Here is a 26,737-nt window from a genome sequence, read left to right as displayed (position 1 = left end):
CACGCCTCCGTGGAAAATATTGTTTGTTTTTAGTCCAGCATGGTAAGGTGTGCTTGATTTGGCATAATCACAGTGAAGACCCCCATGAAGTAGTCCCCCAGGGCCTGCGCTATACAACTACACAGTTAGTTACTTTACCAGCCCATAGACTTCTCCCTTACAGAGGCCATACGTAATATGACTATGAATATGAATATGAGTGCTATAAGTAAATGAACTATCTCTTTAAAGGCTTTTGCTAAGTCATCCCTGTCAAGAGCAAGACTAATTCATTGGTGAACAGTTTGCATATCTTCACTTTTCTCTGCTTTAATTAGCGGGCGTGTCACGGACTCTGATTGATTCCCCTCCTCCAGGACTCTGTCTCCTGGGTGGCTGCTGGAGGCTGCTGGGTGATGCTCTCTGTGTTCAGATAGAGAGATAACACTCGCTGTCTCTCTCACTCACTGTCTCTCTCACTATTTTGCTCTCTTTCACTTTCTCTCTCTCTCGCTCTCAAACTCATTCTTCTTTCTCTTGCGCACACTCTTGCTCTCACTCTTTCACTCTCTTTTCGGTTTCTTACATGCACGCACACACATTATAATTCTTATGTATATGTTCAAAAGACATGTGGAAGGCCTCTCCTTCACACAGTACATCCCTGAGTGAGCTGTAGTGATGAATCTGGTGTGTTCATCAGGAAGTGAGGATGGGCTGACATTCTGGAGCAGTGTCCTTGGCTGAGGCTGCATACTAATGAAGTTTAAGCCTGCTAATTGATATTCCCAAGTGAAATGTCCTAACAGACCATACTGTACGCCTGAATAAGCATATGGACATATTACACTTATGAGGGGTATATACCATTGCATGCTGTTATATCTGGCTCTACAGAATGTGAGGTTTTGAGTAAATTCTTTAGATGCTTTACAAAAGCGACTTCGATAGTGTGAAAACTGTAAATCTTTACATACGTTTCCACACAGCTCCGACGGGGAGGAGAGAATCTGTCATGTTTGCAGCGTGTGAGAGATGTCAAGGACAGGGCAGTTGTTCCTCTGCGGCTGGTGTCCTGTGACTCTCATCACTCATCATTCAGCGCCTGTGAAAGAACAGGATTTGAGACCCCTCTCTGTGCCCTAGGTGTCCAGATTCCGCCCGACCGGAAAACATCAGGCCCTGTTTACTTCCCTGTAAGAAAGACTGCGTGGTGACTCCCTTCAGCGAATGGACAGCCTGTCCCTCACCCTGCCAGCCAGGTAGACAGTACCCCTGGGTCTAGAACTCTCCCCACAAAGCATAACCAGTGCACATTCAGAGCTGTAAATGAAGAAGTAAAGCAAATATAGCCTTAGAGTCTTATTAAAACATAATTATGCAGTGTCCCTAGAAATATATTCATGAAAATTGGAGTGGAAGCATCTTAAGATTGAATCTTTAGGAGCTCATTTGAAATTAAAGTTGTTGTATTAAAGAGGCTATCTCTGGGGAAATGGTTTCTTCCAAGATGTTCAATGACAACAACTGTTAGTTGTAATAGGGAGTCAGGTGGCCGAGCGGTTAGGGAATCGGGCTGGTAATCAGAAGGTCGCCGGTTCGATTCCCGGCCGTGCGAAATGACGTTGTGTCCTTGGGCAAGGCACTTCACCCTACTTGCCTCGGGGGAATGTCCCTGTACTTACTGTAAGTCGCTCTGGATAATGTAATGTAAATGTAATAGTTTGTGAAAAGAAAAATAATGAAGGGGATTTGACCAATATGTTACAGCGTTTTGGAAATCAAAAGTGTAATTGTTTTAGAGAACTAGGTAAGGATTTCATCTGTAAGTACACTTTAGCCTGTTGGCAGCTTTCTTAATTTCACTCTTTTCCATATTTATTCATTAGCATGGTGTAATAAGCCTTGAGCCTCAGCCTAATTAAGTTGTTACATCAGTCTGGTTCTTACTAATAAATTAAATGGCAGCGAAGTGTAGGACTTTGCATCATGTAGACTTCTATGATCTTCTTCTACTTCAGCCCCATCAGCAAAACACCTACAGAATAACTGCAGCTTGATTGCTGAATGTGTCTGAGCTCATTTAAATCATTCCAACTCAAACTGAATGCTTCCAGTGGTGTCTTATTTACCCACAGAACCAAGGTTTGGTTTGAATTGTTGAGTAGTGTTTATGCAGACCTTTTATTCATATTCTAAATGTAGTCTGACCATCCTTGATATTTCTTTGAGCTACATTAAAGGTGTTTGTGATTCTACCAGCCAATGTCACAGCTGCCAGCCAATCCCGGTACAGGACCATCATCCATAGGCCAGCCCACGGGGGCCAGGAGTGTCCTGACACGCTCTATGAGGAACGAGAGTGTGAATCCCTTCCTGTTTGTCCCATCTACAGGTAAACACACAAACACTAATTTTCAAGTATTTTGTTAAAACTTCAGCTTTCTGACTGCAGGTTTAGAAACACTTTAAGAGAGAGTGGCAGCTTATTTTACAATTATGTTAAAGAGGTCATTGACTGATTGTATAGGGTATTTCACACTGTTCCTTAAGGTCTCCGAATAGGGCATGTAACATTGGTTGGGCTGAAAATGGCCCGGCTGCTGTTCTATGCACCTTAATGCAACCCTGTGAAATAGCCCTAGAATGAAACGAGAGGTTTTCTCCCTTTTATGCTATGTAGGGCTGAACGATTTCGGAAAATTAGCTACTTGTGAATATTTTGACTAATATTGCAATTGCGATTATTATATGATTTATTATTTATAAATATAGATATATACTACTGATCTCCAATCAGCAACATAACACACAAAGTTTAGAAAAAAAACATACCGCCTGTACCTTTTCGAAAATATTTTGGTAAATCAAAGATAACGTAGGCTAACTAGAAAGTGCATTTCCTGCAGAAAATGCGTTGCAATGCTGAAAGCTGAAATAAAGCTGGGGTTTTTTTGGGGGGGGGGGTAAAATTGGGTAAACACCAACGATGGTTCGTTATGAACCTTTGGGTCATGTGACCCGAAGGCAGCCCAAGGGTTAAAACCTTTCAGCTATCAAAAGATTCAGCAGTTTCAGACTATGACTGCTATGACTTTTCAGCTTTCTACCTCTTATGTTTGAATTAATATAAATCCATATTCATAATATTTTTAACATGGTTTTCCAATTGAGTTTTTTTTTCAAATCCTCTCAAACTTCTTAAAACTTCTTCAACTTCCAAATCCTTCTTCTTCCTCAATCTTTCAGCTAGAGCCACCATTTAAACAAAAAAAATGTTGACAAAAACCTAAACTATTTTTTTAAAATTCAGCTTTTGGATATCTATTCAACTTTTTTCAATATCACTGATTATGTTTCATGAGTTTTTCAAACCGTTTCTGAGATTTATATGGGTGTGTATGTGAGAGCCTAGAGTGCTGACTGAAACGCTTAGAGTGGAGGGGAGCTTCGAAATCTTCTTAAAAAAATATATCTAGTTTGCCAGCATTGCCACAATTTTCACTCTTCATGCTTCATTTTTGGATCAATAGATAGCTAATTTTGTGCTGGTCGTAGACAGTTGTCTGTGGAATCCAACAGACTTACACATTTGTTCAGAGCCCCACGAAAGCGAAACAAAGTCCAACTCTCGCCCCATAGAGACCAATGCAAATCTGGTGACAAGCCAGAGAAAGCAAAAAGAACAAGATTTTGAAACTGCCGGTAGAGTCGTATTTCTGTCCGCACATACATATAAAGGACATCTCTGGTTTCGGCAGGGTCTTGGGTCTCGGAAAATATCCTTATTTTTTGGATTGGATGTATAGTTTTGCGTCTAGATTAATTTGTTTGAGGTGTGGATTCTAGTTAAATTTCTGTTATTCTCTCGCCCTCAGCGCATTAGCAATCTTAGCTGCACCATCATCGTGGCAACCACACAGACACGCTACTCAGTCTCTTACACAGGTGATTGGTATTAGCTGATTAGTGGAGTCACAAGACAGAGCTATTCAGTCAACTCGTCTCATTAAAGACTAAGAGCACTATAATTTCAGCTATTTAAACGAATATTCTACTTCTACTACTTCTACAGTTTAACAGTTCAGCTTTCAGCTTCTCCCGCATTGTATTTCAGCTCTTAGCATTGTTAGATGATGCAGTTCAGTTTCCACACTGCCTCTTTTGTGTGACTCACACATTTTTGAAATTCATTTCAGCTTGCGGGTATTTTCTCATTTCTGTATTTTCAGCCATTTAAAAAAAATAATTTCATCTTTCAGCATTTCCACGCAATTTCTGCAAGAAATGCCTTTATAGTTATACTAGATAACTTTTCCAGAGGTATCTCTGCTATGAGTTAGTGCAAACCGCTAAATTGATATTAGGCTACTTGGTGTAGAATGATGGTATTTTGGTGAAATGGTAGCTAATGTGTTAGAAGTAGCCTAGTTGGAGAGCTCACTGTCTGCTGTCTCTGGTGGCCATTTTGACTGTTAGGCTACAGCTCAGGGGAACATTTCATTTATATGCATCTGTATGTTTCACTCATTGAACAAATAAATTCTAATTCTATATGGTTTTGTTCGGCTTGACGTAGCGTCCATTATCTGGGTCGTAGGTAGGCAGCGAGGGGCGGAGCTTCAGCTCCTTCAGGCAACACGACCCCCCAGCCTCAAGCAGAGAAGAGTGCTGACTTTCTCACAATTTCAAAGCCTAATTTAACATACTTGTCGGTGTTTTTTTTCATTCGAATTTTGATGGGTAATTAACAACACATTCTTCTGTGGTGTGGTGAACTTAAAACTTGTTTTCAATTCCACTTTACAGGATCTTTAAAGGCAAAATTGTCAAAGTGTCTGTAGTGTCAGGTTCTGTCGAGCCTAGCGATCAAGGTAAAGTGTAACGTGCAAAGTTGATACTTTGTCTGCAAACTGCGTTACTCTTGTGTGTCACGTGACCAAAGTAAAAACGCAGTTTTGCGATTACAAAATCTTGTTTTGTCACATTGCGATATTATCGCAAATGCAATTAATCGTTCAGCCCTAATGGTATGCTCATGAATATATAGATGAGCTGTGATATGGAAAGATTCTAGTGGCACTGTGTAGATTTGAATAGTCAAGAGATGGCGGTTACAATAAATTTATTTTGCTTGTACAAATCAAGATATAACAAAGTACTTTGTGATCAGTCATAACGAAGGAGGTGCTAGCCACAGGTCGTTCGCCAGAGTGATCAAGAACAATCATAAAACCCTGCCTTATATAAGATCAATTAGATCAAATGATTCCTCTGAACTCTGTTGATTGGTCAGCACTGCTCAGTGACAGTTTGAAACAATACATCTCTGGTGACAGTTTGACTTCATATCAAGTTCCCACGGTTCTTTAATGTGGCCTCTCTCCCCAAACCAGTAGATAGTAAAACCACAGGAGTTCACCAGTCAAATGGTCAACTGTCCTTTGTGTGGGCCACTTCAAACAAGTCTACAGGAAGGGTCAGAGCAGCAGATCACAATAACAATACAGTTGAATCCACATTGTCTCCAGACCAGCTGTCTCTTCCTCCCCAGGTGACAAGAACCCTCTCAGGTCACCCAGACTTCCCGTCTCTTAGACTTCACGTCTCCTAGTTATAAAACTGCAAATGGCATCTCTACCAAATGGGTTGAATCGACTGTCACTGTATTAAGCTTCTTAGACTTCCCTTAAAACACCTTCCTCATATAAAACACACATATTATAACTGTATTCCAAAATTTCCACGACAATGCCACAATTTTTTTTTTTTTTTTTTACAATAGCATAAACCCAAACAATTAATCAAGAAAAATTAAATTCAAACATTAACATAAGAAATGCTAGTCCCAAGACAAAACCCATTGTACCCCGTACACCACAAAGTCCAGGTTGTCGGAACGGATGCCATCTTCAGTTGGCTTGTAGACAAACTTCTTTCAGTCAGTGTAGTCGACTTTCAACCAATTTCAAACGACGATCAAATTGCTCAGGGCAACTTTCAACGACACTGCACTTCGCGTACAGCTCGGAAATTTCCTTGGTACTACGCAGAACGCGTATCCCCTGCTTCCGTCTCCAGACAAGGTGCACGCTTGCAATGGTTAGCGTGTATCCACGTTGCTCTCCCCTCCGATCTTAACCACCGGATTAGTCGTCAGGAGAATCTGGTATGGCCCCGTCCACCTTGGGTTCCACCAGGACTTCAGGTCCTTCACCACGATCCAGTCATCTGGTATCAAATCATGCAGCGGTCCAGTCATAGGAATAGCCTCCTTCACCTGCCTGTGAATCTCACACAAAATAGACTCCAAAAAGGTTGCAGTGATAAACAAGCACATTCTCACAGAGGTCAGTTAAAGGTAACTGACTTCTTGTCGTCTGACTTAGTCTTCAAAGTTCTGTTCTCTCATTCAACTGAAGTGATTAACACAATGTTGAATCCTATCAACACCAAAATAACTTCCTTAAACAAGTGTGACCCATTATCATTACATAACCTCAAAGAAAAATCCCATCGAAAATAATCTAAATTAACAAAAGCTTGATCACTGAGCCCAAGAGAAGTCTAAAACTTCTTCCCATCCAACAACCATCAAAACAGTATCACTTCTCCAAAAATTGAACTCTACAAAATCCATCTATCAATACCCAAATAGTTTCTCTAACCTTAACTGTGAAGCTTATCGTGTTTAAATTCCTTTTCTCATAATACTTGTCCCACATATGAAATACTGACAAAATGACTATGGATCCATTACAAATCCTCTTGTATGCTAAAATAATGCATTCTTGATATCACACAAACTGTAGAGGCATGATCTTTCCATGTGTTAACTTAGCAAAATCTCAAGATAAATGTTTTATGCAGACCATACAACCTCCATTTTTATTCTCATATCCTTCCTTTTTCCAAAACGCATTTTCTTGTGGATTAGTCCAAGTTCGAATCTCCATTCCACCATTCCTTTCTCCATCTGTCCGCTGTATTCTGTAATTCTTATCAAATATACTCAAACAAAACAAAATTCTCACTCTGGGTTAAATACAGTCCAATATTTTCAACTCAGCAATATCATATCAAACCCTCACAATCCTATCACAAATCCAAACTACTGAAACTAAATTCATAAAACCATAAAACCCCCATAATCACTCTCTGTTTGGATCAGTCAGTCATCAGTCAGTCATAAATTCCTAAACGTCATCTCTTCCTCTCTAAGAAGCCTGCGCTTCCCTTAAAGAATCTGTAACAAATGTTGTATCAAGGTCACACAACAATTTTCCTCAAAAGACTCCTGTAAGCCCAAATTTGTCAAGTTAGGCTCATCCGGACATAGCAACATCATCTCATCACTTCCTGTAAACATATCAACATCAAAAACATATTCTAGTTAGTTCATCAATGCATTCAGGCAATCCAGAAACTGCTCCAGCTAGTATCAGCACTAGCATTTTCCCTGTGGAATAATCATAATTGTTAGTGAATTCCACATTTGCATACAGCAAGTTGTGTCCCAGATCAAACTAAGAAACTTCCTGTTTCCATACCTTTCCCAAAATCATATGTAACACCAATGATGTATTTAACTATCAGTAAATATTTTAACTCTTTTCCCTTTTATGAATTAACAAGCTTACACTGAAGCAACCAACTATTGAACCAATTTGTATAAAATAAAACTATTTTAGAAAACAACCAAATTACCCCATCTTTTAGTCTCATATTATCTTTTCTTATAAAAACCTTTAGGAACAGTTCAAATGAATACCTTTAAATTTCAGATTCCCTTTTAATTTTTTCTGTATTTAAATTCACCAAATCAAATCTCTCTTTTTCCAAGACATGTAGAAAACCAGCATCACTACCCTAAACCAGAATTTAATCTGTATGATTCCAAAATAAAACATAGACCATAAAATGTTCTTAATGTAACCATTAGCCAAACTTATACCCCATCTATATTTCTATATAGGTTAGATAGGTAGAACTTCATAACTTGCTTTGGCTGCAGTCCAGAACAAGCTACTTAGCACAAACCATCATAACCACAATTTATCAGACTTAATGAGTCTTCCCAAATTATTTCAAAACCAAGTCATCATAACCCTCTTTATGAACCAATAGCATAATAAAACAACCTCATCACAGCCTAACTGTTTATCCCAAAACATTGTACCATGCCCTTAAGACAAAAGAAAATATAAACTCTCCCTTTTTCTTTTAAACCTTTAAATTCACAATTTAACAAACCCGTAAAACAAAACCTTATTCTTTAACTCCTCAAAAGTTTTATCAAAGCATGTAATGTATACACCTTTGAATATTCCTATATTTACCAGCTATCTCAATTACTCTTTGTTAGTGAATCAACTCAAATAAACAATCGCGCATTTCAAACTCGCATCAAACAGCGCGCTCTGGAACAAAGCAAAAACTCTCAACCTTTTTTCATTTCTTTTAAACAACACAGATGGTTGGCGTTTACCATCTATTCACTTAATTTTGCTAAAGTATAACTTTTCCAATCCAATTAGAACTAATTTATGAACCAGGGTCTAATTTCTGCATTTTTATGGATACCATCACACACCACAGATGTTCCGCTCGTAAATACAAGTCCTGGTCTGAAAGGCTTCTACCTCCCTGTTTGGCTAGGATTTAGAACAAATGTTAAATCATACATTCGTAAACCACCAAACTTCGAATTCATCTAAACGGACACATCTTTCACCATTAATACTCACATAATTATGCAGAATTACACCCTCTGGGATCACCTTAGTAAAACTCAACGTAACGGGACCTTTTTTTTAGCCCCCACCTTTCCTCTGAATTTCTGAAACTCATTTAAAATGTCCTCAAACAAACAAAAACCTTGTTAGCAAATGTTTCAAAATACTCATCACGTAACATATTTCAAAAGTAACCAAATTAATATGTAAAATTCGCTTCAAATTTATCTATTTCTCTAAATTTTCGTCTTAGTCAATTTCTCAATTTCCATCTGCGCATGTGTCATGCGGTTACTCATCCTGGATCTCAAATATCAAGCTGCAATTCCTTTACTAGCCTGTACCCGCCTGTCGGTTTGTTAGTTTGTTAGCCAATGTCGTTGCCATAGTTGCAAATTCAACTTCCTGGACTCTCCTTTGTCTCAGGACAGAGCAAAATGCACTTCCTCCACGTTTTCACCATTAGCCATTAACCAACAGTCACAGCCTGGATTTTCTTTACAAGTCTATCAACCTTTAGTACTATTTTAATTTCAACATAAAAATTAGGCTCCGAAATCTACATATGCTCCTAATATCACTCGTCAGAGAACGACAGTTTACCCATGTATTAGCATTCTGGTTGGACAAAGCTTCAACTTCAAGTCCATTTAAATAGGTAAATATGAATACCACCAAACCCAACGCATTTCAACAAATCATCTCAGCAGCAATAAACACACATATGTAGCACCTTTGCCCTTAACAACAAACGCAATTCGGTCTCTCGAACTAGTTCCCCTTGTATACACTTCAGTCCCTCGGACTGGCTCAATCTTTCTAATCACTTCTTCATAACCCTTTACATATTTCTTTAAACAACAGTAACATCTGTGAACTGAACTCCCACAAAATTAAAAATAAAACCATCGAACATTTCCAGACATAAACAAAAATATTCCTTAAACAACATAACATTTCCGTTTGAACACATAACTTTCTATAAAAGTTTCAATAACCCCGGGATTGTAATTCTTCAAATGAATACCGCTTTTATTGCCAAAACTGGCCTTTTACCAATTATCCTACCCCCAAAAAAAAAATTCCAACGCATTATTCAATAACGAATCAAGCTCATAATATAGAAAATCGGTCTGTACATAATTTCCAAATCAAGAGTATGGCAACTCACAATATTTTCTTAAGTTCGACAAAGAAACAGAAACACACATCTGTTTTCCCAACCAATATACTTCTCAATTCAACGTCAAATTCTCTATAAAATTAGTGTTTTTTTTTTTATCTTTTGTTTTTTTGCACTCATGTGTGGGTACTGCACGCAGAATGAGCTTCACTGAAAGAATCAACTTCCGCTAGGCTCAAGCGCATGCGCCTCTTTTCAAGTGGAGAATTCAGTCAAAGAATTAGCATTAGCATTTTCAAAACAGAATGTCTCCGTCTTCAAAAACAAATGCCTTCTGGCGGTAATCAGACCGATGTAAAGTCTAACATCAAATATATAACGGTTAACACAGAGTTGTAAAACAATATAACAAGTCAATCGTCTCTCCTCTACGAACAGTGTCATAACCGATAAACATTGTACGTCACCAGTTCGGAACTCAACTTCCGGTCACGAACCCCTCTGATTTGAGAGTTCGCTCACAATTTCCCAAAAAAACTTTCAACAGTGATGACACATCTCCGGACATTCACGTACATTTTGCTCAAATTCCCAAAATTAAAGCACGCATTTTGGATTGACCATACCTAGCAATTCGTGTTGGCCTACATGTTTTTCAACAGCATGTCAACACGCTCTGCATCAGCTTTGACCATAGCCCACAACACGCTTATTCCAAACACAACAGGGACTCAAACCCTTTGTTCCGGAGAGGACTTTAACCTCTCCTTCTTTGAAACACAATGGCAATTGCAAGTCAAGGCACAAGCTTCAATCTTTGCGGGAATCCAAAGCAAATTTATAAACAAATTCCAGGATCCTGCTTTCTTGACTTTTCCTAGATATAACCGGCTGTCAGAAGACATCGGAGTCATAGAGAAATGGCAAATGTCTGACCTCATGTTCATATTCTGTTCTCGCATTCCCGCAAAACCTCATGCGCCTGCGCATCCTGCCGCAACACCCCTGGCTGCGGAAATTTGTTTGCGGAACAGCCAGAAAACCTCAATCGTGAATCTGTGGGGAAATAGATGAAAAATTCCCCACACTATTCTGTCCTAATATTTCTTTATCTCTCTACCTATCTCCATCCAATCAGAAAAAGCTCTCCAATCAGGCTAAAATCTATTCTTTTCTCCACTTCAAAAAAAAATCGTGTATCTATTTCTCCCCACGAACCCATTTCGCAATACAATAAAGTCCTTAAAACAAAACGACTCCACACTCGAAAATCCACATTTATCAATCCATATTTGCATTTGCAATAAACTATCGTTACCATACTTTTGTTTCATGTAATCGATGTTTGGACAGGTCAATTCTGCCTCCAGACCATTCATTTTTAGAATTACAATCCATAAACGATAACCAACAACGGAAAATAAAGACACAATTACCCCTTTTCTTTTCTAAAAACAATTAAATTCCGACTTCACAACTTTCAATGAAAATAACTGCACAATCATAAATTACAAATATTCAAACCGAAAAATAATTAAAGTTTTGAAAAATAATTAACATTTTGATTTTTGTAATTTGTATATAGGTTGAATAATAGACACCATTAGTTACTCATACTTCTTTTAACCTCAAAAAACATAACTTGTAATTAAAACAAAAAATGAACACGCGTGTTGCAAACTTAAAACCTCTACTTTGAAATTTCATAGGCCCATACTTCCTAACTTTTTTTTTTCTTAAACACTCAGCTGACTAGTATACTTTTCTCTCGGGACTTAGAATCACGTTTAGGCCGTAAATAAATAAGAACTGTTATGACCACCAAAGCCAATACAATTTCTCAAACTATCACTAACCCAACATATTCTAATCCTAGGGTCTCAAAAGACACATAACACGATATAACATGTGAATTTATCACCCTTTTGTGCGCTCGTCAGCACACTTTCCCTGCATGCTTTTTTACGACTTTCACGTAAAGGATAAGTTCTCCGGCCTTACCCGATTAATTTGTACGACTTGCACGTACAGGACAAAAGCTCTCCTCCGGTCTCTGCCCTATTAATTTCGTACGACTTGCACGTACAGGACAAAGCTCTCCTCCGGTCTCTGTCCTATTACTAACTAAACCGAATTATTGACCATAGTCTAAACAACACACATTTAGACAATTCAAATTACACAGTGGCCAAAAAGGATTTCTCACCGGTTCTTTCAGGATCCCGCGTCAGCCACAAAACGTCCAACGGGCGCCCCCCCTGGCCCTGCTGTCTCACGCATGGCGGAAGGAAAGGCGGCTTTTGCCGGAAGATCAATTCGCCGAGGGGAGCCGCCTGCTGAACGCCGTAGACCAATGAGGATCCCCTTACGGGCCACCAAGTGATATGGAAAAATTCTAGTGGCACTGTGTAGATTTGAATAGTCAAGAGATGGCGGTTACAATAAATTTATTTTGCTTGTACAAATCAAGATTTAACAAAGTACTTTGTGATCAGTCATAACGAAGGAGGTGCTAGCCACAGGTCGTTCGCCAGAGTGATCAAGAACAATCATAAAACCCTGCCTTATATAAACTTTAGATCAAATGATTCCTCTGAACTCTGTTGATTGGTCAGCACTGCTCAGTGACAGTTTGAAACAATACATCTCTGGTGACAGTTTGACTTCATATCAAGTTCCCACGGTTCTTTAACCTGTTTACGCTCCTGTTTTGCCCGCGTGACAAAAATGCTGCCTCCCCCTCCCTCAGTTACGACGCACTAAATTCTAACAAATATATTTTTTAGACGCTACACATGTTATACATCGTTGGAAAGTTACGATTCTTGTGCTTCCATTGAAATAAACCAATTCAAGATCAAGTCGCAATAGCAAGCAAAGTCAACGTCTTTTTCCGGTGAACATTCCTTCAACAATGCCAAAGAAAAAAGTTGTACTCACCCTAACAGTGCGTTCACACTGCAGCGGAGCGGGCGGCGCGTGGCGTCGGCTTCCAATTAATTTTCAATTAAACCAGGCGTTGACGCTCGCGTAGGGCATTGTGGGAAGGCGAGCGGAGCGGAGCGTTGCAAGTTGTATTTTCTCAACTTTATGTAAATGAGGAGCGTGAAAACGCTAGCGTTGGCCAATCGGATTGTTTTCTTGTTTCTTGTAACGTAGCAACCTTTGGTCATGATAAACATTTCTAGGTTTCACAATTTCAAGATGGAGGAGAAACTTTTCGTATGTGTCTGCACACCCAGTTCTGTTCAGAACAAAGTTACTAATATGACGAGCCTGAATTTAAAGATTACATTAAACTAATAATGCATGGTGCATGGTTGCCGATGTCGTCATTGTTCCTAGTGTGTTTTTATAGCCTACTTTTAAATTCAGTCTCGTCACATTACGTGACTGTTCTGTGCCACTACTAGCCCAGCCTACAAACGACTGGTTGAGTGACCGGTGGCGTAACATGTATTCTACTGTAATCTTGCACTAGTAAAATCTTGCACTTACATAAATGTTGTGTAAAAGTGGTATTTTGATCGATATTGTGAGTACATGAACCCAAATCTGCACGCTTGGCCATGACTACAACAGTGACCTTAGAGAACTACAACTCTGTATTAACTTGTCTAACACGCCCCCGAGCGTGGTGTACTGTGGGAAGGCAAGCGATGCAGAGCGTTAAAAAACGCTGCAGTGTGAACGCACTGTAAGTGGTTCAAATAGGTCCAGGTGTGCAAATCATGCCATCAAAACTTGATCTGCGTAAGTCCCAAGGGTTCAAAGTATCTAACCATGTAAAGTAATTCGTCCAAATACAATGTTTTACGTTCATGAATAGCCATTATCCTTTGTTTCATTATGCAAGTTAGCCGACGGAAGAAACAACTTGTTCACATAAAAGTGTTATTTTCTCCGGTTAGCAACGGAGTATTTACAATATGAAGGTATCAAAATGTCCGTTGAACCCTCCCCTTTTGATTGACACCTTGTTTGACCCAATAGGAGCTTCCATGCCCCGTTGACAGCCCTCTAAAGCCAACTAGGTCTGTGCGTCCTGCCCCCCCCCCCCACACTCGTTCTAAACAAATTTCTCGAACTGGCTTCGACTGGCTCTGAAATTAGCTCGTTAGCCTTGTAGCTGACAGCTAGCTGAAAATGCCAATACCTCATTTGTATGCGTCTGTGGAGCCTTCAAAATAACAGTCGATTGCGCAATATGGTTGACAGAATCAGTGTTCTTTGTGCGCCAATCCTTGGAATCAGATAAAGCACTCCAATGTGTTCATGCTTCAGTTTTTGTGTTTCAGTAATACTAATTAGGGATTTAGCTATTATATATTATAGTTCTAAGTACCACCTTTCATTAGAGATAACAATTATGAAAAATAATACCTTTTTATTTGACCTTGACCTTGGTTACAAAGGGTCATTTTGGAGTCTCCAAAAGACCCTTTTAGAAAATTCCTGGATGTACTCTTAAAAAAACATGTGTCAAATATGAATATATTGTGGTATTATGTTTGACTTTTGATTTGAATTGGGTAAGGCTTCAACCTGTGGTCCAATTTAGTCTTCCAGATAATACCTACCACCTCTAGGCCTCTTCAGGCCTCTGTTTTCAAAACAAAATCTAGGCGGAAATAGAAATGTTCACTTTCCTTGTGTTCAAGCTTCTATTACTCAACACTAGAAGGACTGACAGGGGTCCTGACAACAGGGGACATAACTTCAGAGTGTCAAAAGAGATCATTTACATGCATGTACTCCAAATGGTTCAGGAACAGCTTCCAATTTACTTTGGGTATGCTGTTTAGGCGTTTTTAGGCACATTTAACAGGATGCTTAAGAGGTTATTAATGTGGCCTCTCTCCCCAAACCAGTAGATAGTAAAACCACAGGAGTTCACCAGTCAAATGGTCAACTGTCCTTTGTGTGGGCCACTTCAAACAAGTCTACAGGAAGGGTCAGAGCAGCAGATCACAATAACAATACAGTTGAATCCACATTGTCTCCAGACCAGCTGTCTCTTCCTCCCCAGGTGACAAGAACCCTCTCAGGTCACCCAGACTTCCCGTCTCTTAGACTTCACGTCTCCTAGTTATAAAACTGCAAATGGCATCTCTACCAAATGGGTTGAATCGACTGTCACTGTATTAAGCTTCTTAGACTTCCCTTAAAACACCTTCCTCATATAAAACACACATATTATAACTGTATTCCAAAATTTCCACGACAGCTGCGTGCTGATTTGTTGGTTTACAACGAGCGAAGCTGCGGAGCAAAGACGCAACATAGCCAAACATGCATTGTGAATTGTAGATTTACATGACAACACAGGTTATTTATTTGAATGAAACAGTCAGGAAAATGAAATAACGTTAGCCCCATTGCCAATCAACTAAATCATCACACATTCTACCTATGCTAGATACAGGAGATGTTAGCATTGCTAATAACTGTTACCGACAAAATCATACTTACAGCTTGTGGTTGCGATGAGCATACGGTCGGAACAGCACCTCTTTTCAGCAACAGCGGCTTAGCAAATCCTGCTTTAAATTGTCCAAGGTATTCAAAACTGTCTTTGGTTAAATGGTTCGAGCAAATTAATAATTGTGTCGAACTTCACAGGGATCTTGTCATAGACAAACATCAGCCATGCCCGTTGAGTGTTTTGTTCCTTGGGAAGACTATGAAAAGTGTCAACATTCCCTGTATAGCCTGGAACACTGCATTTACGACCGTGGTCCATTTTCAATATCCTTGAAAAACTTCTAAACTTTCTTCTTTGTAATTCCCGTGGAAGTACACAGAGCAGCGTGCAGCAAATTTTGGGGCGTGACAAAGGCAAAAAAGGTGGAAACCAACTGTTTTACTAGCCTGGTCCTAACCAGACCCTAGTACATTTCATTTGTACATAGGGTCTGGGATCGCTCCATTGACAAGCATTAACTTCCTTGAAGGCGGGTACTCTGATGAAGTTTAAAACGATTGGATCTGCCCAGAGCCACTCTGATCTGCCATAACCAATCGCTAGCGTTCGCCTTAGCCAACTCCTTCACCACTACTGTAATGGAGCTAGCTGCCGTAGCTGGAAAATCAAACTTTTCCCAAACCCCGTGGGGAGGAGGGCCACAACATCATGGCCACCAACAAAACTTAGCAAAGATTGTTCTTGCTCCGGCTTTAACTGTCGGCAGCGTTGCCACAACAGACCGAATGAATGGCTTCGCTCGTATCTTTCTCCGCTGCCATTACTGAACTACAACTCAAACTAGCACACAACATCAACGTCATCGTTCTCAGCCACTCCCTCTGTTCGCTGATTGGACCTACAAAAATGTTGTTTCCAAAAACCGACTAATACACTGAAATCCCAGACCTAATACAGAAGCAAAAGCAAAATCAAAATTGAGCGGAAGTACGTAGGAGGGCAGAGCCAGGCTACCGTTTTACAGCAGCGGTTTCAAATTGGGAGATTTGCATAGGAAAGAGGTGTCAATGGACTTTGAGGTTCACTGTATGTCCATTTTACCCACCGAACTGTCGTTATTCAACTATGACAAGGTAAACTCGGTTTTGCAGTCAATGACCCCTTTAAGAAAACATGAGATATGAAAGTAGACCATAAGTGAAGAAATATATTTTCATATTGCCATCCAAGCCTACTGTTTTTAGTTGTGTAATGTCCATGCCTTGACACACGTGTAGGTGGAAGACACACAAGTGGCAAGCATGCACACTGGTCCCAGACTCAGTCCGTCAAGGAATGGCAGGACCAGTAGAAGCATGTGGCAACGGTTTAGAGACAAGAGGTGAGTTTTCTCTCTTCACCCCTCCCCTCTCCAGAGATAGTTTTAGCAGATCTCTTTATTGCGCCATCCCCTGTTGCAGCTCCTATCACTCTCCCCTCTTCCCCATCAGAGCTGTAACAGCCTTCTGAGGATAGTTCTCTGACATTGTCCTTAATTGTGACGACACGCTAGTGATTGCAGCACAAAGAAGCTGCCAATTTTCTCCACTGAACATGAGGTCTGGGCAGTGGAAACTGTCAGGAGGCGAAGAATAGCAGGGCAGAAAAACCTCACGTCACCACGGTGATTCACAGTGAATGCATGCACCCCTGGAGATGACAGGAGCTCTTACAGAGATAGAGGAATAATTAACCCCTACACTGCCATGTGTGGGAAACACACAAACATACCGTATACAGTTAGGTCCATAAGTATTTGGACATTGACACAATTTTCATCATTTTGGCTCTGTATACCACCACAATGGATTTGAAATGAAACAATCAAGATGTGCTTTAAGTGCAGACTTTCAGCTTTAATTTCAGGGTATTTACATCCAAATCAGGTGAACGGTGTAGGAATTACAATACATTTTATATGTGCCCCCCCCCCTTTTTAAGGGACCAAAAGTAATTGGACAATTGGCTGCTCAGCTGTTCCATGGCCATGTATGTTATTCCCTCATAAAGGGAGTTCGTTATTTCATTGACAAGGAGCAGATAAAAGGTCTAGAGTTCATTTCAAGTATGGTATTTGTGTTTGGAATCTGTTGCTGTCAACTCTCAATATGAAGTCCAAAGAGCTGTCACCATCAGTGAAGCATGCCATCGTTAGGCTGAAAAATCAAAACAAACCTATCAGAAAGATAGCAAAAACATTAGGTGTGGCCAAATCAACTGTTTGGTACATTCTTAAAAAGAAAGAACGCACTGGTGAGCTCAGCAACACCAAAAGACCCGGAAGACCACGGAAAACAACTGTGGTGGATGACAGAAGAATTCTTTCCCTGGTGAAGAAAAACCGCTTCACAACAGTTGGCCAGATCAAGAACACTCTCCAGGAGGTAGGCGTATCTGTGTCAAAGTCAACAATTAAGAGAAGACTTCACCAGAGTAAATACAGAGGGTTCACCACAAGATGTAAACCATTGGTGAGTCTCAAAAACAGGAAGACCAGATTAGAGTTTGCCAAAAAACATCTAAAAGACCCTGTACAGTTCTGGAACAACATCCTATGGACAGATGAGACCAAGATCAACTTGTACCAGAATGATGGGAAGAGAAGAGTATGGAGAAGGGAAGGAACTGCTCATGATCCAAAGCATACCACCTCATCAGTGAAGCATGGTGGAGGTAGTGTTATGGCGTGGGCATGTATGGCTGCCAATGGAACTGGTTCCCTTGTATTTATCGATGATGTGACTGCTGACAAAAGCAGTAGGATGAATTCTGAAGTGTTTCGGGCAATATTATCTGCTCAGATTCAGCCAAATGCTTCAGAACTCATAGGACGGCGCTTCACAGTGCAGATGGACAATGACCCGAAGCATACTGCGAAAGCAACCAAAGAGTTTTTTAAGGCAAAGAAGTGGAATGTTCTGCAATGGCCAAGTCAATCACCTGACCTAAATCCAATTGAGCATGCATTTCACTTGCTAAAGACAAAACTGAAGGGAAAATGCCCCAAGAACAAGCATGAACTGAAGACAGTTGCAGTAGAGGCCTGGCAGAGCATCACCAGGGACGAAACCCAGTGTCTGGTGATGTCTATGGGTTCCAGACCTTAGGCTGTCATTGACTGCAAATGATTTGCAACCAAGTATTAAAAGTGACAATTAGATTTATGATTATGTTAGTTTGTCCAATTATTTTTGGTCCCTTAAAAAGGGGGGGGGCACATATAAAATGTGTTGTAATTCCTACACCGTTCACCTGATTTGGATGTAAATACCCTGAAATTAAAGCTGAAAGTCTGCACTTAAAGCACATCTTGATTGTTTCATTTCAAATCCATTGTGGTGGTATACAGAGCCAAAATGATGAAAATTGTGTCAATGTCCAAATACTTATGGACCTAACTGTACACACATTCTCACACACACACACCTACACCTATCTTAGACACACACACTTTTCACTGATTTATGTGGCGTCCCCCCACACATTTTGTTCCTGCATCACAACTTGTGGTTTGCATTGAGGCAATCGAACACAAGATGCAGACAAACCAATTACACAACCATATATCAGCCATGGCATGTTCACAGCCATTTAAAAAAACCTTGTAAGACCAAGAAGCCCCATCAATGGAGATTTATAGTGGTTGTTAAAATAAATTACTTCCTTCGTTATGCCTAGAGACTGAACTGGCCTCAAGTACAATGTCAGGAACCAATACTTGCTTTACACCAGTCATGTGTTTTGTTGGACAGTTCTTACTTCAATGCGCAATAGTTCGGAGTTCTAACAGGAGTAGGAAACAGACAGACAACAGTTCTGTAGATCAGACAGCACATGCACCAAATAGTTAAAAAACCCGAAGTGTCAATTAGATCATTTCAGACTTGGGAGACAAAGTTCTTATACTGTTATTCCAAGAAACTACTTGTTAGAGGGAATTTATTATATAATACTATTCATAAGTTTTCATGTTATATTATCATAATATTGTTGTGTAATAGGTGTTCTCTATGCTGCTATCCAGTGATAATATACTCTGTGACAAAATAACAGGTTATCTCAAATTATTTTAGACTTTTTTTTTCAAACCAAGAGTAAGAGTTGAATATCTTCAAGAGTATGGAGATGATTCTGAATAGGCATTGTCAGTTGGCTGTGCTGGGTTGAGAATAACCTGAACTGACCTTTAGTACTTATTATTTGAATATGATTAGAATATCAGCAAATTACCTGTGACATTTCAAGAACTAAGTTTTAGGTCAGAATGGCTTATGACAGTGGTAGAAGGCAGTCATTAAAAATAATGAGAAAGTGAGAGTATTATTTAAAACAGAGATACGATAAGACAAGATAGCACTTTATTAATCACCAGGATGGGGACTTTGCAACAACAGAAATAAAGAGAGATAATACTGTTATGAATGAAATTAATAAATACAAAATAATAAATACAACAGACAAATAATTACGGAGCCCCTAAAGGGACATGAAAAAATCAGACGAGATACTTTCTCGTGCTCACTTTCTGGTGCGCACCAGAAAGTTTCTGGTGCGCACGAGATACTTGTTGTCGTCTGGTGTCGTCTGTTTTGGCTCAAGGGATAGCGAGGTGAAGTTAGTTTCATATTCGACATTCGTCTCACATTCGGAAAACGCTACTTTGCAGCATCGAGTTAGGGACCGGGTGAAAATTACCCATGCAATTTTGAAAAATTATTACTTTTATAATATTTTTATGGATATTTAAACCAAACAGTCACCAGATTATTCTAATAATGTCTGGCCTACTTCCACACCCTTTATTTTTTCAATAAAATTTTGAATAAAATTCCAATTAATCGTTAATCTATTAAAATACCATGAAATCCTCGCTAATCTCAATATCTTTTTCAAACTTGTGTCAAAAAATCTCAAATATACACAGATTATTCTAATAATGTCTGGCCTACTTCCACACCCTTTACTTTTTCAATAAAACTTTTTTTTAAATGATAGAAAATTGCTAATCTCTGAAAATAGCATGAAATCCTTGCTGATCTCAATATCTTTTTCAAACTTGTTTAAAGAAATCTCAAATACACACCAGATTATTCTAATAATGTCTGGCCTACTTCCACACCCTTTACTTTTTCAATAACGTTTTGAATAAAATTCCAATTAATCGCTAATCTCTGAAAATAGCATGAGATTGTTGCTAATCTCAATATCTTTTTCAAACTTGTGTCAAAAAATCTCAAATATACACCAGATTATTCTAATAATGTCTGGCCTACTTCCAAAACCTTTACTTTTCCAATAAAGTTTTGAATAAAATTCCAATTAATCGCTAATCTATGAAAATAGCATGAAATCCTCGCTAATCTCAATATCTTTTTCAAACTTGTTTCAAAAAATCTCAAATACACACCAGATTATTCTAATAATGTCTGGCCTACTTCCACAACCTTTACTTTTCCAATAAAGTTTTGAATAAAATTCCAATTAATCGCTAATCTATGAAAATAGCATGAAATCCTCGCTAATCTCAATATCTTTTTCAAACTTGTTTCAAAAAATCTCAAATACACACCAGATTATTCTAATAATGTCTGGCCTACTTCCACAACCTTTACTTTTCCAATAAAGTTTTGAATAAAATTCCAATTAATCGCTAATCTATGAAAATAGCATGAAATCCTCGCTAATTTTATAGAAGACGAGTAATCATTTCATACAAGAAGACAGGATCACATCCACCACAACGGTTCCATTGACAGTCTCAGTTGTCAAGTCTTAGGTAAAACACTTTATATGTAAGGAATATTTTGAATCCAGTCAATACTGAGAGAGAGAGAGAGAGAGAGAGAGAGAGAGAGAGAGAGAGAGAGAGAGAGAGAGAGAGAGAGAGAGAGAGAGAGAGAGGTGTATGTGTAAGATTACTCTGATGTAACCCCTCGACACACCCCATCACATGGAGTGTCTGCCTGTCAGAAAAATTGAAGATGTAACTTTTTTATTCTGAATAAAATGATACTGTGTTCAGCATTCCTTGTGTGCAAAGAGAGGCCTACCCCCAAATCTGAACTCTGGGTACACACACAAGACCCTTATCTTGGGGCTGAGGACTAAGGGGGGGTTGGTTTGTTTTAAAGAGATACTGTTTGACAAGGGCTAGATGGAGACGCAAACTCTGGTGACTATTTGCTTGACACCTATATGGTGTTAAGCAAATGAGTTTTTACGACACCTGAACCAGAGATTCAACTAGGGTTGATGACGCAAACACACACACGCGCGCGCCAGGTCTATGCAAGGGAGCCAATGAAAGAAGAGTGTGGAAGAAATTGTCAAGGGAGTCAAGTGGCTGAGCGGTTAGGGAATCGGGCTAGTAATCAGAATGTTGCTAGTTCGATTCCCGGCTGTGCCAAATGACGTTGTGTCCTTGGGCAAGGCACTTCACCCTACTTGCCTCGGGGGAATGTCCCTGTACTCAATGTAAATCGCTCTGCATAAGAGCGTATGCTAAATGACTAAATGTATGTCTCCACTGGAACTGCATGACTATCAGTTTAGTCTAGAAATGTGTAACTACAAAGCAACCAGATGATTATAGAGTCTCTACATACTTTAAAAACAATAAAGACCAGGCTAAACATACAGTGATAATGGCAACATTTCTCCCTCTGGCATGAAGGTCAGACTACAGTATTACAAATTGCATAGTCCCTTGCTTAGCTTGTAATGAGAAAGTATAACTAGTCTTTTGAAATTGGATGATGTTAATCCCATAATAATGAACAGTTTTGCTATGTCTTAAACACAGTTTTTATTCAGTGAATAGTTTTTGGAATAATCTATTGACGTCTGAATGAACAACAATTGCTACTCTCATTAATACTCTTCTACTTGACATTATATAGATTGCATGCTCTGAATGCATGAGGTGGTATCATGCAGAGTGCTTGGACATGACCCACAGAGAGTTCAATGCCGCAAGAAAAGAAACAGACTGGAAATGCCTTGCCTGCAACAGAAGGAGAATCTGAAAATGTCCTGCACTAAAAATAATGTCTTTGTTTTAATAAATGACTAATACCACAGTAATAAAGACTTGAGTTATGATGTTTAGCGTGGATTTCATGCTATTTTCAGAGATTAGCGATTTTCTATCATTCCTTTAAAAACATAATTGAAAAAGTAAAGGGTGTGGAAGTAGGCCAGACATACACCAGATTATTCTAATAATATTTGAGATTTTTAGACACAAATCTGGAAAAGTTATTGAGATTGGTGAAGATTTCATGCTATTTTCAGAGATTAGCGATTTTCTATCATTCTTTTAAAAACATTATTGAAAAAGTAAAGGGTGTGGAAGTAGGCCAGACATTATTAGAGTAATCTGGTGTATATTTGAGATTTTTAGACACAAGTCTGGAAAAGATATTGAGATTAGTGATTTTCTATCATTCTTTTAAAATCATAATTGAAAAAGTAAAGGGTGTGGAAGTAGGCCAGACATTATTAGAATAATATGGTGTATATTTGAGATTTTTTGAAACAAGTTTGAAAAAGATATTGAGATTAGCGAGGATTTCATGCTATTTTCAGAGATTAGCGATTAATTGGAATTTTATTCAAAACGTTATTGGAAAAGTAAAGGTTGTGGAAGTAGGACAGACATTATTAGAATAATCTGGTGTGTATTTGAGATTTTTTGAAACAAGTTTGAAAAAGATATTGAGATTAGCGATTAATTTGATTTTTTTTTCAAAACTTTATTGGAAAAGTAAAGGTTGTGGAAGTAGGCCAGACATTATTAGAATAATCTGGTGTGTATTTGAGATTTTTTGAAACAAGTTTGAAAAAGATATTGAGATTAGCAAGGATTTCATGCTATTTTCAGAGATTAGCAATTTTCTATAATTTTTTAAAAAGTATTATTGAAAAAGTAAAGGGTGTGGAAGTAGGCCAGACATTATTAGAATAATATGGTGTGTATTTGAGATTTTTAGACACAAGTTTGAAAAAGATATTGAGATTAGCAAGGATTTTCTATCATTCTTTTAAAAACATAATTGAAAAAGTAAAAGCTGGGGAAGTAGGCCAGACATTATTAGAATATTCTGGTGTATATTTGACATTTTTAGACACAAGTCTGGAAAAGATATTGAGATTAGCAAGGATTTCATGCTATTTTCAGAGATTAGCGATTTTCTATCATTTTTTAAAAAGTTTTATTGAAAAAGTAAAGGGTGTGGAAGTAGGCCAGACATTATTAGAATAATCTGGTGTATATTTGAGATTTTTTGACACTAATTTGAAAAAGATGTTGAGATTAGTGAAGATTTCATGCTATTTTCAGAGATTAGCGATTTTCTATCATTTTTTTAAACATTATTGAAAAAGTAAAGGGTGTGGAAGTAGGCCAGACATTATTAGAATAATCTGGTGTGTATTTGAGATTTTTAGACACAAGTTTGAAAAAGATATTGAGATTAACAAGGATTTCATGCTATTTTCAGAGATTAGCGATTTTCTATCATTTAAAAAAAGTTTTATTGAAAAAGTAAAGGGTGTGGAAGTAGGCCAGACATTATTAGAATAATCTGGTGTATATTTGAGATTTATTGACACAAATTTGAAAAAGATATTGAGATTAGTGAAGATTTCATGCTATTTTCAGAGATTAGCGATTTTCTATCATTCTTTTAAAAACATTATTAATAGAAATTAAAGGCTGTGGAAGTATACCAGACATTGTTGGAATACTCTGCTGTTTGTTTGAGGTTTTATAGTCATAAAATCATTATAAAAGTCATCATTTTTCAAAATTGTATGGGTAATTTTCACCTGGTCCCTAACTCGACGCTGCAAAGTAGGGTCTTCTGAACGTGAGACGAATGTCGAATATGAAACTAACTTCACCTCGGTTCAAGGGATACACCCGTCTTGACCAAGGGTCTCATTTATAAACGTGGCGTACGCACAAAACGGGGCTGAAAATGTGCGTACACCACTTCCCACGCAAAGGTTGTGATGTATAAGAAACAAACTTGACGGGAGAATGTGGGGCCCCCCACGCTTACGCACATTTTGGAGACAGTGGGAATTGGCGACACAGATGACCGTACTGTAGTCAGACTGCAGAAAGTAAATGTGGGAAGAACGATTACTCATAATATTTGTTTTGTTTTCATCACACACGTTTTTTTCACTCCATATCATCATTATCATGAAGATTAAATCCAGCAGTGTTATTTGCGCTTGTACTGAGTGATAATTGTTCCACAAACACCTTGAAAATCCAACTCAAATCTTAACTCAAAATTCAGCGCTGTCTCAACATCACATCCACTATGGGTGCATGAGGAGGAGATGCCCTGACTGCATGGAATACAGGATAACATCATATATCCTACCTATAGATAACTGCAGAATACTACGGAGCCCCTAAAGGGAAATGGAGAAAAAAATAAAATCTGGTGGGCACGAGAAACTTTCTGGTGCGCACGAGAAACTTTCTGGTGCGCACAAGAAACTTTCTCTGACACTGTAGGCGAGGTGGAGGCTCGAAAACCACATTATACAGTTGGTTACACAGTGTAACCAAATATATTTCTTTAATAATGTGCATATATCATCATATGTCAAAAACTGGAAATACAGTTAAGCTTCGGCGCAATCGCTACACTCTACGTCCTCGTTATCAGCCCAAACGTTAATACTGTTCATAACAAAACGCTTTTGTTTTCAAATTGTATCTCGACTCGGGGTATCACTGGCACAGTTGATGGCAGCAGCAATATGCTGCAACTCGCAGTTTTTATTGGTTATCCACCGGCCACCAAATAATGTGGTTTTCGAGCCTCCACCTAGCCTACAAGTAACAGTGTCTGAGAAGATACTTTCTCGTGCGCACCAGAAAGTTTCTTGTGCACACCAGAAAGTTTCTCGTGCGCACCAGATTTTTTTTTCTTCTCCATGTCCCTTTAGGGGCTCCGTAAATAATAAATATACAAATTAAACAATATGAACATAATATAAACAATATGAACATACAGTAAAAACAGTATAAACAATGAATGGTTTCATGATCAACAATATAGACATATAAAAATAAGTGCTGTCAAACGATTAAAATATTTAAACGCGATTAATCGCAGTCACGTCAAAGTCAACTCGCGATTAATCGCAATTAATCGCACATTTTTATCTATTCTAAATGTCCCTTGATTTCTTTTTGTCAGGGAAAAGGGAGTCAGATGGCTGAGCGGTGAGGGAATCGGGCTAGTAATCCGTAGGTTGCCAGTTCTATTCCCGGTCATGCCAACTGACGTTGTGTCCTTGGGCAAGGCACTTCACCCTACTTGCCTCGGGGGAATGTCCCTGTACTTACTGTAAGTCGCTCTGGATAAGAGCGTCTGCTAAATGACTAAATGTTATCAACATGGAAAAGTGGATCGGATTGCTTAGTGCAAATGTTTTTTTATTGAAAACAACATTGCAATCACCTGGCTTTGATGAGGGGGCGGAGAATTCGCATCAGCTGTTTGCTTGGCCATCAAGTGGTATTTCAGACTGGACGTGCTGCGATGATAGCTCAGTTCACAACGACAAAACACACAGATCACTTTGGTCTTGTCAATGGAACCATTTGGCAACTTTTTAAAAGTAAACTTTCCATTCAGAATCTTATTGGCATCCATTTTGGCGTCTCGCGCTTGCCATCCACTCAAAACGTAACGTTAGCCAACTACTCTTTAGCCGGCTCACAAGCCCAAACAAGTGTGTGCGGCGTGCCTGTTGTTTTGTTTCCGGTCTAGCTAGATCCCGTGTGGTGTTGTAGTTTTTCTAACGTCAGTAGTTGTTGCAACAGTATGTGAAGAAAACTACAAAGTTTGATAGGCCAAAAAAAACGTTAATCTCGCGATAAAACAATGTACGCTGTTAAAATGGGTTTGTGTTAACGCCGTTAATAACGCGTTAAACTGACAGCACTAATAAAAATATAGGACACCAGTGTAAACATAAGCAAAAAACGAATGAAAAGAAAATATACTATGTAACACATGTACAATATACAGTATACAGAGAATTAGATGATGGCTGTGGCGAGGTCAGGGTGAGATGCTCAGTCTGACACCTGGTGGGACAAGGCTGTGGCTAAAGCAGTGGCGAAAATCTGCTATCAACTTTGGGGGGGACAATTATATGACACTTTCTCAAGAGCAATTTCTGAGGGGGACACCAAAATGACTGCTGTAACACAGCCTACATTGTAATATGTTAAATGTATATTGAGGAACCATAATTAATACTCCTGGATCATTTATAGTTAGTAACTGAAGGGTTGTCTCAACTTGTTCAAATGTAGTTATAGTAGTGTTTCTTATCAGTCAAGTATGAATCCAGGTGTACAGTATTTACAACCAGCAATACCAAGAAAGGCCAGTATGT

The 26,737-nt window shown here is 38.8% G+C and overlaps 1 protein-coding gene across 1 annotated transcript in view; it reads left to right on the top strand.

Annotated features, from left to right (window-relative positions):
• Window positions 1–26,737, top strand: part of thsd7ba (thrombospondin, type I, domain containing 7Ba) — a 231,288-nt gene that overhangs the window by 71,211 nt on the left and 133,340 nt on the right. The window contains exons 9-11 of the mRNA XM_062457316.1: window positions 1,126–1,241; window positions 2,242–2,374; window positions 16,540–16,643. Coding sequence (XP_062313300.1) covers window positions 1,126–1,241; window positions 2,242–2,374; window positions 16,540–16,643 — 353 coding nt within the window. The remainder of the gene's footprint in view (window positions 1–1,125; window positions 1,242–2,241; window positions 2,375–16,539; window positions 16,644–26,737) is intronic.

This window comes from Osmerus eperlanus, chromosome 3 (assembly GCF_963692335.1).
Source record: "Osmerus eperlanus chromosome 3, fOsmEpe2.1, whole genome shotgun sequence".
NCBI lineage: Eukaryota > Metazoa > Chordata > Actinopteri > Osmeriformes > Osmeridae > Osmerus > Osmerus eperlanus.
Note: the sequence above shows the minus strand (reverse complement) of the source record. Positions and strands in the feature narration are given on the sequence as shown.